Genomic DNA, 15,411 nt, shown 5'->3' with positions numbered 1-15,411 from the left:
TTGTGACCTCATTTGGGATTTTCTTGGCAGAGATACTAGAGTGGTTTGCCATTTCCTTCTCCACCTCATTTTGCAGATGAGGAAACTGAGGCAAACAGGGTTAAGTGACTTGCCCAGGATCACACAGCTAATAAGTGTCTGAGGCTGCATTTGAACTCAGGTGTTCCTGACTCCAAGCTCAGGGCTCTATCTGCTACACCACCCAGTTGCTGTTATCTTCCCTACTAAGCTGTAAATTCCTCAAGGGCAGCATATGTTTTTTGTATCTCTGTCTTTCCCATAGTGGCCACACTACTGTGCCCTGCACATCAAAAAAAACATTTGCTTACTGGAATTAGAAAATAGAGCAAACAGGGCAAACATGAGTCATAGGGAGAAGAGTAGGACAGATGAATAGACTATTACCATTTAGAGAATGGAAAAATAGCTGCAGATTGGGTTAGATTGTTCAAAGTCACATAGCTAGTTAAAAGCAGATATTGGGATGTGAGTAAGAGGAGGGGTGGAAGAATGACTATGGAACCAGAATCCCAACATGCTAAATTCTCTAGTCCAGTGCTAATTACAGACAAAACTGGTAGGGGAAGGAAAGCAAACAGTTACTCCATGGTCTGGGTAGACCTTTTAAATGTTTATAATGGATATGACAGGGAAAAATAATGATCTAAATGAAGAGAGGAAAGGGGAAGTAAAGCGAGAGGAGAATGAATAGGTATAGGTAATCTTAGATATTAGATTTATATATTGTAATATAACATACCCTTCCTGTGTTAAATAATGTAAAATCAAAATGAGAAGATTTTTTCGGCGAGCTTCTGCCCTCCTCTCACTCTGTAAACAAAGAGGGAAATTTAAATGAGATGGAGGTGAGACATAACATATTCTTTTTATAGCAATAAGTACTAGAAGGTAAACATAACCTGTCAAAAACAAACAGCCTGATTTAAGAGGGAGAAAGCACTTTACAATCTCGAGGGGGGCATAAGGTTGCTTTCCATTCTGACTTCCTTTTTCAAGCTACCTTTTTGATTGTAAACTGAAGGTACAATGAATGCAATTTACTGGTTGAACTTCTTGCTGAAAAGCTAATTGGGCTTTTATTGTAGGGAGTCCGTGAAAAAACACAACTACTACTGGGACTGTGTTAAGGCCAGAAAAGTAGCAAGAAATGCATAACTGCGAGACAGAAGTAAGATCTGACACGGGAGGCCTTTACCTGTGTCTGCTTCTTGCATTCACTCGGGACTACATCTAATCCCTACAGAAGTGTAAGGTGGCTTTCCAGGAAACCATTCAGGATTCTTAGGGGTTATCTGGAAGGACCCTCTGTGGTTTTCTACCTCCTTTCATAGAAGAGGAAACTGGGAACAAGGAGGTTCCATGACTTGCTAATCATGGGAATAATGCAAGATGCTGAGCTGGGATTTAAACCTAGGTCCTCTTCCTCATTGTCAGAAGTGGGTAGACTGGCTAAGCATCTGGAATGTTCACAGCTATTATAGTAAATGCCATAAAAGGGAAATTCTTAAATTGCAGACTCATTGACTTAAATAACTATTGAATTGTGTGCATTTGGAACTTTTATTCATACTGTTAGTGCATAGCTACATTTAGTTTATAGATTTAGAACTGAAAGATAGCAGGGGTTTTTAACCTGAGATACATGGGTTTCAAGGGGACCCTGGATAGATTTCAGGAGGCCTGTGAATTGAGTTTTGTAATATTTTCATAACTGCATTTCAAGGTAATGTTTCAGTAATGGTTTTCTTTGTAATCCTAGTTTATTTGTGCATTTAAAAACATTCTGGGGTGGGGGTCAATAGGCTCCACCAGATTGCCAGAGGGATTCCGTGACACAAAAAAGGTTAAGAAACCCTTGATCTAGATCAATCCCCTCATTTTACAGGTGAGGAAACTGAGGCCTAGAAATGCCCCAAGTGACATAGCTAGTAAATAGCATAGGCAGAATTTGAATCCAGGTCCTCTGACTCCAAATCTAGGGTTCTTTCCATGGACTAATTTTATCTGAGTTTTACTGCTTTACAGTCATGCCTCATTGCTACCCACAAAAGGGTCATTTCCCTAGTTCAGTCATCAGTCTTATCCAACATCCTTGGCACTGATTGAGCTGGGGATCATCCAAAAATCAAATAAATACACCTTCAAAGGATAAAGATTCACCAGTCTCCAGGCTACTCAAAAGTATGTGCTTCAGGCAATTCATAAAAAGGGGTTCCAAAATATGAATAACAACTTCCCAAAATAACTACTTTGAAAGCATCAGCACTGGTTTGGATGGATAAGTTCCAGTATGCTTTTGCTTTTTAAAGGAAAATTTCTTTGCCATCACATCTGGCACAAAAAAACTTTTCAAATAGAATAAAAACAAGGTCACTTACTATAGTGCTCAAATCACAAATCCTCTCTCGTCCTTTGTAAATTGTAATTAAACTTTTCTTGTCTAAGTTTGCCAACGCTTATTTGGGGTTCTGATGCTGAAATGAGCTGATATGTCTCACCTCCATCTCTCACCTTCAGATCCCCAAACCATTCATTAAAGACCAGAACATAAAGTAAAAAAAAAAATAAAACAACTAGTGTACCTCATACCTGGCCTTCTTATATCATTGCTACTACAAAGATGAGCTACAGCAAAACAAGCAGAGCCACAAGCAGAATTTTTGTGGCCAGGTCATGAAATGAGGGTGCAGCATGGAAATGCAGAACAAGGCAGGAGGTCACTTGGGGTACAGCTGCTGGGGGACAGAAAGTACCTGTCGGGACAGTACAAGACCCTGACTTGTATGCCAGAAAGGAACTCACTTAAGGGAAGGAAGTATGTGCCATCTGAAAGCTTCCTATTTTAACTAATTATTTTTGCTAACCAGGTGTTTAACTCAGCTGAATGAATGAATGAATGAATTTATTATGTACTTACTAGGTACTGAGCATTTGGCTAAGTACTGGGGTTTCAAACACAAAAAAGAAACAGTCCGTGCCTTCAAAGAGTTTATATTCTAATAGGGTGCCATAATATATATAGGCGATTTTGTGGCCAGAAAAAAGTGAAGCTGCAAGGATGATGAGTGGCATCTGAGTCATTAAGTTTCTTTCTCTCTCTCCACACACACACACACACACACATATACACACCCCACTATAGGTTGGGGTCCCCGGAAGGTATAGTTGCTAATCTCTGTCGGGGTTTTATCAGGTAACTCTGAGGAGCTGAGGTTTCTAGTACTGTAACTCCTGAGCCTTCTCCTGAATCAGAGTTCTCCCAATTATCAGTTAGCTAGTAGATATCAATTAGCTCTTAGAAAGGGTATTTACTAAAAAATTACAGTACAAAAGGTTGGTACAAAACACTGTGCCCCAAACCAGGGGCATACTCTGTCCTTGCACGCACAAAGTCCCTGGGAAAGTGAGCTCCAACTTAAAGTACAAAGGTAGTGAGGCACCTGGTTAGGTCAGAGGCAGGCAGAGGTTGTCTACACATGCTCTCTGACTACTTCTAAGACTGAAATCAAGCAGGGCTATCTCTGCATGTGTCAAGGACTGGGCCCACACTAACCCTCACCCCATTTCATAAGTATAAACAAAATTGATCCAAGCTAATTTGGGGGAGAAATGCATTAACAGTGGCTGGGGGTGTGGTACAGGAAAGGCTTCTCAGGTAGCACCTGAGCTGAAAACAGAAAACAAAACAAAACTAGAGATTTCGAGGGGCAGAGGTGAGAAGAGTGTGCATTCCAGGCAGAGGGGACAGTCAGTACAATGGTGGACAGAGACACGACACAGGAGCATTACATATGAGGACCAGGAAAAACACCTGTAGATTGCAGAATGGAAGAAAGGAAATAATATGTAACAAAGCCGGAAAAATACAATGGGGCCAGGTTGTACAAAGTTTCCAATGGCAAACAAAGGAGTTTTTATTTGATCCTGGAGATGACAGAGAGCCACTGGAACGTGCCAAGACCAGACGAGCTTTAGAACATCACATTGGTGGCTGTGTAGAGGATAGATTTGAAGTGGGAAGAGAGTGGAGACCCAGAATGCTACTGCAATAGTCCAGGTGACGGGGGCCTGAATGAGGATGGTGGCTGTGTGAATGTAAAGAGGGGCATGGGTGTGAGAAGGCTGTCGAGGGAGAAGCGGCAAGATATCTGGGGTGAGGGAGGGTAAGGACCAAGGCTAAACACTGAAGTGACTGGGAGGATTAAGTTGGAAAAGGGAAGTTTGGAAAAGGGATAAATAGTTTTAGGCAGCTAAGTGACACGGGCTTTTTGGACACTGAATACGAGATGCCTATAATCAGCCTGAAATGTTCAATAAGCAGCTGGTATCACAGGGCAGTGATTGCTGGCTGACTGGTTTCATCAGGCTTATGTGCAGCGGGGCTTTTTCATAGTTCTTCAAGAGGCTGGGGCAACAAATAACTGGTCTTTCCAAACTCCGAGGTTTACCCATTTGTTGATGTTGCTCAAGCTGAGCCTGTAAAATATCACCCCCAGAGCAATGCTGATCAGTCAGCCAGTGGAAATCTTGGTGGTAGGTCTCAGCCAATCACATTGAGGAAGGGTTGGTAAATGCGTGTGCAAAATTCCTGCGTTAACCTAAGAAATTATCTTAATATGCTTGTTGAATGTTACAAGAATTGCAGCAACAGAATATAGGCATCTTATAAGGAACATAGAATATAATCTAATAGAATATACTATATTTTCTATACTGGTAAGTGTATTGTAGATCTAGTTAGTTGATTTCACTTACCATACACACACACACACACACACACACACACACACACCCCCAACCCTATAAAGAATCAAAATCATTAGGAAGGCATTACACTATCAATGCAGCCCAGAATCAGAGTTAGAGTGAGAGGGGACCTCAGAAGCCATTTAGTTCTTGTCCAACCTCTTTATTTTACAGATGAGGAAAAAGTGATGGGCGTATCAGTCCTAGTGGGAAGGTAGGTGCTTCAGTGGATAGAATGCCTGGCCTGAAGTCATGAAGACTCATCTTTCTTAGCTCAAAACTGGTCTCAGACATTTACTAGCTGTGTCACCCTGGGCAAGTCACTTAACCCTGTTTGCTTCAGTTTCCTTATCTGTAAAATGAACTGGAGAAGGAATGGTAAGCCACTCCAATATTTTTGTCAAGAAAACCCCAAATGGGGTCACAAAGAGTTGGCAACAACTCAAAATAGACTCAACAAACATTAGTCCTGAATATTTTACATACCTCATAGGCTAAATATTTTAATAGCATTTGATTACTTGAGGGCCTGACATCCTTCATATTTCTCATCCTTATGTACATGCATCATGGGTATCTGAATCACCACCCAGATTGCCTTCCTCCTGCTTTGCCCAGCTATTCTATAACAAGGTACTTAAAAGATGATAATAATACACAATGCCAGCACCAATATTATCTCCTCCCAATCATTACCAGATGTAGGGTGATCTTACAGTCAATTCAAAGCACCTACTGATATTATATTCTCTCCCACAATGTACAACAACTGCCCATAGTCTTCCATCCAGATAAGTCTTATTAAGAGGGGTCTGCAGTTCATTCTCTAGGCCTCCAAATTTGTCTTAGGGCATTTTATTTTGAAAGACAGATGATCAGGAATGCAATAGGCACATTTAATAATGAAAAATACCTTAAGCGCATCTGACTTCCTAACATTGATAAATTGGTGCACCAAATCCCGATCAAACTGAAAATAAAATTGTGAGAATATAGCACATGCAATTAATAGCCCAACATATAACATTTCCTCCGAACAGAACTACAGGATGGTGTTAGTACAATTCTGGCCTCTGGCTCTAGGTCCCATACCCTGTGGCCAATCTTTCTCTGCTGTCACAAGATGCAAGAGAATAAGCCTTATATAGCGAGCAGGAAAATCCCATGGCAAAAAAAAAAGACATGGGAGAGGCCCGCAGCAGAACAGAAGTCTGATCCTGAATAAATGGAAGGAGAATTTTACTCTCTACAGTAACAGGGAAATTAAGAAGAGGGACAGGGAGTCTGGGAGAAAAGAGCCAGTTCTGGTTTGGACATGCTGCATTTGTGATGCCCATGACATATCCAGTCTGAAATGCACACATTTCCACAAATTAAGAAGTTGGTAGCTGGTGATGTGGGTCTGGAGATCAGGTAAAATGGTAGTCTAAAACCCTGACGAAGAAACTGAAGTCTAAAGCAGTTTCAGAAGTGGTAACAATAGCAGAGGCAAGATTTTGAACCCAGTTTTCTTAATTCCAAATCTTATGCTCTTTCCTGTTATGGCTGAGGGCACCACCATCCTCCACCATCCTCCCAGTACTCCAGGTGCCTAGGCGTCATCCTTGACTCCTCATTCTATCTCACCCCCATATCCAATCTGTTGTCAAATTCTATCAGTTTTACCTTCATAGCATCTCTTATATTTATCTCCCCTGCTCTCTGATGTTGCTGCCCTCCTGGTCCACACCCTCACTTCCTCATACTTGGACTACTGCAAAAGCCTACTGATTGGTATGCCTGCCCCAAGTCTCTCCCTACTGCTGTCTATTCTCCACTCAGCTGTCAAATTAATCTGACCACACTCCCCCTATTCAATAAACTACACTGGTTCCCTATTATCTCCAGGATCAAATATTAAATCCTCCATTTGGCATTCAAAGCACTCCATAACCTGGCCCCCTCCCACTATTCCAACCTTCTTACACCTTACTCCCTACCATACACTCTGTGACCCAGTGACCCTGGCCTGCTCCTCGCACCAGACACTCTGTCTCTCATCTTTGGTCATTTTGACTAGCTATCCAACACAAGGAATTCTCTCCTCTATATCTCTGTCTCCAGACCTCTCTGGCTTCCTTCAAGTCCCAGCTAAAATTCTACCTTTTACAAGAAGTCTTGAGTTTAAATGAGCCTGCAACAAACATCTATTACTTTTGATATTATTGGCTTTAGTCTTCCTCTTTTGTGAAAGGATCCAAGTCCCAAAGCAGCAGCAAAGGACTGAGGCATCCTCACAGGCTTCCAGTATACTATAACGAAAGCAAGCATCTTCAGCTCCTAGTGAGGAGAGGTCAAAGGGAGCATTCTTTCCCTCACCCCAGTCCTAGAGTAGTCCTCTCTCTGGGTTCTTATGTAGGCTACAAACAAGATATGGGACAGAGTCAGAGAGGCCAGCTGGTGGACTTTTCTGCCCTATTGGTGGTGCCTGCTCCCCTCCTCTACTTCTATCAGCTTTCCACTTGTTAGATCTACAAGAACACTTGTGACTATTGATTTCTTCTTCACAGATCTCATTGGAGGTATACTTCTGACATACATTTTTTTTTTTTACTACCAGGGTGCCTGGCCCCATTTGTATTTGAACTTGGGTGATAGGGTAGGTATCCAGGAGAGGCATAGCAACAGGAATCAAAGGAATCAGACCAACTCACTTGGCTGCTTAAAGCCCTCCCAAATATCCCTGTTCCATTTCTCAGAGCCACCTAAGGTCCTTCCCAATTAAGATTCAAACTTCTGGGTATAGATATTTAGCATGACTGTGAATTAACTTTATTGAATTGTACCTTCTATGATAAGTACGGTTTGAGTCACTCTGTGTTACCTTAGCCCATTTCTGGCACTTCTCCAAGGTATTCTTCCAAAGCTATCTTAGGTGTATCTGGTTCCTACCTGCCTGGTATGATACTAATCCCATTTCCTCTTCAGTTCATTTAAATTTCTTCTTTTTCCAGGGCTGTGACACATATTATACCCCATCCTTCCTCATTGATGGATGACATCATCAGGGGTTAAGCAGATAAAATACTGCTCTTCACTTTGAGACTTGGGATGGGGCATCCCCTGCTATTTTCTATTTCAGAAATCCCTCTTATTGTGCCAATTTGTCTTGGTTCATTAACTCATTTCATCTTCTGATAACAAAAGTAATTAGTGGTCTTACCTTTGAATCCCAAAAGCAAATAAATGCTTATTAGGGACCCAAATATTACTACATATATAATCATATATCTCTATATTTATATATATTATATGCATATGACATATATCATACACATAAATATCAAGGAGCATTTATTAAGTTTCTGCTATATAACACTACACTAGGCACTAGGGATACAAAGATAAAAGTGAAGTCATTCTTTGTCACCAAAGTGCTTGCTTGCATTATATAAAGATAGATAGACTCATGGTAAAAACAAATATACTGGCCACCTGGTGTTGGAAAACTATTACTACAGTAAATATGGGCTAGAATAGAACAAGTATATTAACCAAGTAGTACTGAGAATGCATCATTCATTTGGTGATTTTGTTTGTTTGTTTGTTTTGGTTTTTTTGCAGGTTTTTTGCAAGGCAAGTGGGGTTAAGTGACTTGCCCAGGGTCACACAGCTAGCAAGTATCAAGTGTTTGAGGCTGGATTTGAACTCAGGTCCTCCCTGACTCATCTAATGTTGTAAGATGGGTGCTCTCTAGTCTAGGCTGAGGATCTCTCCCAGATGGTCCTTAGACTAAGAATTCTGTATCCCTATCCTGAACTATAGTTTATCTGTCGTATATAAATAATCCATTATTCAACAAGCATTTACTAACTACTATGTGCTAGACACTGTGCTAAGTACTAGAAATACAAAGACAAAAGTTCCTTGCAATTAAGAATCTCTAAATGTTGGAGTATTTTTTCTTTGCTATTTTCTTATTGACAATTAACTTAATTCCAAGGAACTACTAGCTTTGGAACTTCAATGGACTAGTTCATACGCTATCTCATAGGAGGCCAGTTTATACCATATCAAGGAAGGTTAATGAACCCTAAAATATTTCTGAGAGGAGAAATCTTTGGAAAAAAAATATTCCTAATAGGATGAACATTCTTTTGTAATGAATGCTTATAGCACTGTCCAACTAAGTGATTTCTGACAGCCTATACCTACTCATTTAAATCCTTATTCCATAAAATTATCTTAGATGGTTACTTAAAATGTACACATGCATGCGCGCATGCACACACACACACACACACACACACACACACACAAATAACATCAACAGAAGTGTTTGGATTTCATTCATTCAACAAACATTTCCTTACTATTTCAATCCTCATTGGTTTCTTTCTTCTCTCAACTATAGTGGGATACCTAGCACTCAATTATACATGGAGTATAAACCATCTTGTATACTTAAAAGGTTGCTTCATCTATGTTAGTCTTATATCTTCCATTAAACCATAAGCTACATGAGAGCAGGGACTGTTATCTTCTTCTGTATCTTCCAGAAGGTCTATGACGGAGCAATTTCTCAGAGAAATTATGTATCAGATCAAATTATGTATCAATGCCATACATAAATCATGCAGTTTTAGCTGATCTTATTATAGATGATGACATCGTTCTTTATAGACTTCAAGTTCCAAGGACACAGGAACTTTATCTTTATGTCTCCTAAATGCCCAACAAAATGCCTTAAAAACAGTAGGACTCAAATAAACATTTGTTAAAATTGGAAATTATTACATTTAAATAGATCTATTATCTCACAGATGTGGATGTTTCCTCTATCTGTACACTGTAACCCATCCATGCCTTCTCATACTTTTTGTTTCTTGTCTGTCTTCCAGAGGATCTACTCAATGTACTGGAAGTCTTTATTTAAGTCTTACTACATTTTGTGGGTGCGACTGCAACTTTTGGGCTTTCTATCTATTATCTTTTGTTTTTGCCACATAACAAAGCCGTCCCCTTCTCCAATCATATATTTCCTTAATGACATTCCTTATATAATTTCTTTTGTGTAAATCATCATTTGGAAATATGCTGTAACCCCACTTCTCCAATGTTCCCTGGGTCAACCACAACTTTAATTCTTTGGAGACTGTGATTTTCCAAAATTTACAATCATATAGCAACTCCAACAGAATGTGTTAAAAAAAATGTTTGGAATCATTAAAAGCACTGCACAATCACCCAAATATAATCCGGACTACTCTTCTCCTTGTAGTCATTTTTGAGACCAATTGCCCATTTTCAGCGCTTGTCCAAGACATTTTTTCTGATGGTATAATGGACTGGCTATATAACTGCATGGCACAGTCTAGACCAGCGGTGGGGAACCTGCTGCCTCAAGGCCACATGTGATCCTCTAGGTCCTCAAGTATAGCCCTTAAAAATCCTTTGTTCTGTGAAGTTTGGATTCAGTCAAAGGGCCGCACTTGAGGACCTAGAGGGTCACATGTGGCCTCAAGGCCGAAGATTCCCCACCCCTAGTCTAGAACATAAGAATTCCTTATTCATATAAATTAGAAAGGAATTGTAAATTGAATGAATTAGCATTTACAGTAAAATTCTATCACTTAATGCCTTGAAATTTTGATTTGCTTCACTTACAGTGCCATCTAGTGAAACATGAAGAGAACACTCTTTTATGAAATTATTCCAACAATAATTTGATGACAGTTTCTTAAATTATGTACAACTTAAATTCTTCTTATACCATAAGGAAGGACCATGTCCCTTACAGAACCTAGTCCATAATTTGTTTTTAAAAAATGACCAAAAATTGAAGAGGAAGAACCAGGAAGGAAGGAATAAATTTTATAGCCTGTTTCTAAATGACCAACTCCTCCCACCGTTGGCTCTACCTATAAAAATCTAATCTGCCTCTCAAGGTTCATCTCCAATGTTACAGCCGCTATGAAGTCTCCCCTGATGTTACCAGACCAGGGGTGGGGAACCTGAGCCTCGAAACCACATGTGGCCCTCCAGGTCCTCAAGTGTAGCCCTTTGACTGCATCCCAGTATCACAGAACAAATTCCCTTAATAAAAGGTACTGTGAAGTTTGGATTCAGTCAAAGGGCCACACTTGAGGACCTAGAGGGCCACATGTGGCCTCAAGGCTCAGGTTCCCCCCTGCCCCCCCGTACTAGATATAAGCAATCTCTTCTTTTCTCACACCTATCTTCTGGCACTTCATACCTTCTGTCTAGTGCTATAGTTATTTATGCACATGGCTCACCTCCCTTTCTAGATTATAATCTCCTCAAACATATTATCCCTATCTTTATAACTCTCACCACACCTAGCACACTGACTTGCTTTACTGAGCAGGATGATTCAGTAATAACTTGCTGAAAAAAATGAATCAAAGAAAACTGACTTTGAGATATGTTCAGTGACTTGCCCAAGGTCACACAGCTAACTAGTGGTTGTGCTAGAACTAGAACCCAAGTCTTCTGATTCCCAGTTCAGTGGAGCATGTTGGTCCCTCCCCACCCACACTACCCTAAGACTGCTTTTTATGGTTCCCTAGTAATTAGCCCTTGATTAATGTGAAGTAATAAACGTTTATTGTTCTAAAATTCCTCCATCAACCCTGGAGACTTTGTGATTTTATTTATGCCTTTTAGTTTTTACACCACCCATAATTTCCTGATAATATCAATGGGAAGTAACAAAAACAGTTAAAATAAAAACTGATTGACATCACAACCTCATCTAATAGGGTATGCAACATTCTGTACCCACAGTCCCCCAGTTTTCTAACCAAGAGGATGGAGGTATATTTCCTCATCTATTATCTGGGACCAAAATTGGTCATGTACCTAATCTGAGTCTGTGTTATTTTCATCTACATTATTGTAGTCATTGTGTGTATTATTTTACCAGTTCTATGCCTTTGTTCTATATATGTCTTCCCATATTTCTCATATCTATTTTTTCTTCTGGTACAATAATATGCTGTTAATTTATATACTGCAATTTATTCAGCCATTTCTAATTACTGGGTTTCTACTTTGCTTCCAGATTTTTATTACCACAAAATGTTGTTATTTGGGATCTTTATTTGTGACTGAACCAATTCAACAACAACAACAATGATTTGGGGAACTAACACAAAGAACTAAGACCAAGAGTGATTCCCCAGTGGGTAAGTGGTCAATGTATATAAACAAATACGTTTCAAAAAAAAGGATTGCAAACTATTAACAACCACATCAAAGACTGCCCCAAATCACAAGAGTAAAACACACTCAATAAATTAGCAAAGGTAACAAAAGTTAGGAAGAGTTAATGTTGGAGAGGTGATAGAAAGACAAGCATACTCTACATGCAACATTAGAAGTTGCAAATTGGCCCAACTATTCTGGAAAGTAATTTAGAATAACAGGGGAAGGGAAGACGGGAAGAAGCATTTATCAAACACTTACTATTTGTGAGGCACTATGCTATGCACTTCACAAATATTATCTCACAACAACCTTGTAAAGTAAGTGCTATGATCCCCATTTTAAAACTGAGGCAGTCACAGGCTGTATGTGAATCAGTTTCTTATATATCTTAGATATCAGAGAAACTTGTTGCAAAGATTTTTCCCCCCAAATTAACCATTTCCCTCCTAATGTGAACTACATGGGTTTTATTTGTGCAAAAAAAAATTGTCCATTTTATCTCCTGTGATCCTCTCTATCGCTTGATTGGTCATGAATACTTGTTCTATTCATAGTTTTGCTTCTCTAAGTTTTCTATAATATGACTTTTATATCTAAGTGACATGTCTGTTTGGAGTTCATTTTGGTGTATGAAGTGAGACATTGCTCTAAACAGAGTTTCTGCCAGAACTTTCTTAGCAGTTTTTGTCAAATGGTGTGTTTTTGGCTCGATCTTTGGAGTCTTTGGGTTTTATCGAACACTGATCATGATGTTTCTTTATGCTGTATACCTAAAATGTCCCCCTGGTCAACTTTTGATTGCTTCTTTATAGTATAATTAGACATCTGGTATTCGTAGGCCCCCTATCATTCCACTTTCTTCATTCATTTTCATAAGATTCTGAACATTTTGTTCTTGCAGATAAATTCTTTTTTTTAGCATTATAAAATAATCCTTTGATAGATTGGTATGGTACTGAATAAGTAAATTAATTTAGGTAGTATTGCCATTTTTATTATCTTGGTGCCTTGTAACTATGAGCAATCTATAACATTATTTAGGCCTATCTTTTTTTTGGTAAAAAATGTTTTGTGATTGTATTGAGACAGCTACTGTTCATGTCTTAGCAGTTGAACTGCTGTTTTAGAAATTCTTTAGAATTCTTTGAGAAATTAGTTAGTTTGAATGGAATTTCTCTATCTCTTCCTTTTAGGCTTTGTAATATATAGAAAGGCTGATGATTTGTGGGAATTTATTTTATATCTTGTCATTTTGAAGAAATGATTGTTTTTATTGCAAAGGGATCAATTTATCTCCATTATGTATAATACTGGATTTTGGTTTTAGATAACATTTTACCCATTTAGGAAAGTTCCATTTATTCCTGTGCTTTTTAGTGTTCTCAAAAGTAATAGATATTGTATTTTATTAAACATTTTTTCTGCATGTTATAAGCATGTGCTTTTTATTTGGGATATTAATGTGGTCTATTATATTTATGGTTTTCCTAATATCAAACCAGCCTTGCATTCCTGATATAAATCTGACCTGGTCCACTATTTCACATAGTCCTTTTGATGTATTGCTGTAACTTGTTTTTGCTAATATTTTATCTAAAATTTTTGTGTTGAACATTGGTTTGTAGTTTTAGTTCTCTGTTTTGTCTCTCCTAGCATCAGAACCATATCTGCACTATACAAGAAATTTGATAGGATTTCTTCTTTTCCTATTTTTGCAGGTAGTTTATACAATGCCGGAACTGGTCTTTGAATGTTTGCTAGAATGCATCTGTAAATCCATTTAGTCCTAAGGTTTTTTCTTTGGGAGTTAATTTATGGCTTGCTAAATTTCTTCTTCTGAGACTAGGTTATTTAAATTCTCTACTTCTCGTTCTCTTAATGTGGGTATTTTAAATTTTGTAGATATTTATCCATTTAAGTTATTAAATATTTGGCACCTAATTGGGCAAAAGAGCTTCTAATAATTTTCATTTGTTGTGAATTTCCCTTTTTCAGTTTTGATACTAATAGTTTGGTGTTCTCTCGTGCCCTCCTTTGGTAAAAATCAGATGACTTCATGGTTTATCTATTCCCTCCCCGCACTCCTAATTTGAATGATCAAACCATTGGTTTTTACTTTTGATTTCATTAACCTATTCTTGACTTTTCAGAATTTCTATTTGAGTGTTTAGTTGGGGTTCTAAAAAAAATCTGTTGGTTTTTCTAGTCTTTTTAAAAGTATTACATGTCCAATTCATTAAACTGTTTATTCTCTCTCATTGATTAAAGTGTTTAAAGATATATATTTTCTCCTTTGGACTATATGAAATAGTGGACCTCTACTTACATTTCAAAGTAACTGCTTGGTTTCATCAGAAAAGCTGAGAGGTCTATTCTATTTTATTAGAGGTTACATTATTCTCAGTTATAAACCTTTATCTTTTGACTTCTGCCACCAGATCTTTTTTCTTTGACCTGAAAGCTCTGGGTTGTGATTATGACATTCCTGGAAGTTTTCATTCTAGGTTTTCTTTCAGGAAGTTACTTTGCCCTCTGTTTCTAAAAAGATAAGAAGCTTTCATTCATGATTTCTTGAAATATGAGATACAGGCTTTTTTGTTTTAGTCATAGTTTTCGAGTTAAATGGTAACTCTTAGATTATCTTTCCTGGATTTGTTTTCCAGGTCATTAGTTCTAGATAAGAGATACCTCATATTCTCATCTATTTTTTCAGTCCTTCAAATTTATTCTATGTTTCTTGTCATCCAGCAAAGTCATTAATATCTGTTTAATCCGATCTAATTTTCAAGGATTACATTACTTGGCTAAAGTTTTTCATCTTCTATACTAAGCTGTTGATTCTACTTCTAATTCTTTCCTCTAGAGAAGGGATTCTTAACCTAGAGGACCATGTGAGGTCCCCCCCCCCCGTGTTTTGATAAGCACATTTCAATATATAATTAGTTTCCTTTGTAATCTTGTATATTTTATTTCATACATTTAAAAGCATTTTTCTGAGGTCCCAAACATCAGATTGTCAAAGGGGTCTACGCTGTAAATGAGATAAAGAACCCCTGCTCCAAAACTCTAACTTCCTTTCCCATTCTATCCCCAAGGATTTTATATTTATAATATTTTTTAACTCTTGCTCCATTTTTTCAAAAAAGTCCATAGAACTTGTGGCAAACCTGTATTTTTAAATCTTTCTTTTTTGAGGCTGCTAGGGGATGCAGTGGATAGAGTGCTGGGCCTGAAATCAGGAAGACCAGAGTTCAAATCTGGCTTCAGATATTTACTAGCTCTTTGACCCTGGACAAGCCACTAAAAACCTTTTTTTTGGCCTCAGTTTCCTCATCTGTACAATGGAGATAATAATAGCACTACATCCCATAGTTATTATGAGGATCAAATAAGATAGTAATTGCAAAGCACTTAGTACAATATAGGGTACATAGT

At 38.3% G+C, this 15,411-nt stretch overlaps 1 protein-coding gene across 3 annotated transcripts in view; it reads right to left on the bottom strand.

Annotated features, from left to right (window-relative positions):
- KATNAL2 (katanin catalytic subunit A1 like 2) overlaps positions 1–15,411 on the bottom strand; it is a 120,023-nt gene that overhangs the window by 76,116 nt on the left and 28,496 nt on the right. For all 3 annotated transcript variants that reach the window (XM_027869027.1, XM_027869029.1, XM_027869028.1), the window contains exon 2: positions 761–831. In XM_027869027.1, the coding sequence (XP_027724828.1) occupies positions 761–831 (71 nt within the window). The remainder of the gene's footprint in view (positions 1–760; positions 832–15,411) is intronic.

The sequence above is a fragment of the Vombatus ursinus genome, unplaced genomic scaffold, assembly GCF_900497805.2.
Source record: "Vombatus ursinus unplaced genomic scaffold, bare-nosed wombat genome assembly UNPS02014791.1, whole genome shotgun sequence".
NCBI lineage: Eukaryota > Metazoa > Chordata > Mammalia > Diprotodontia > Vombatidae > Vombatus > Vombatus ursinus.
This window is presented reverse-complemented; position numbering and strand designations above follow the sequence as displayed.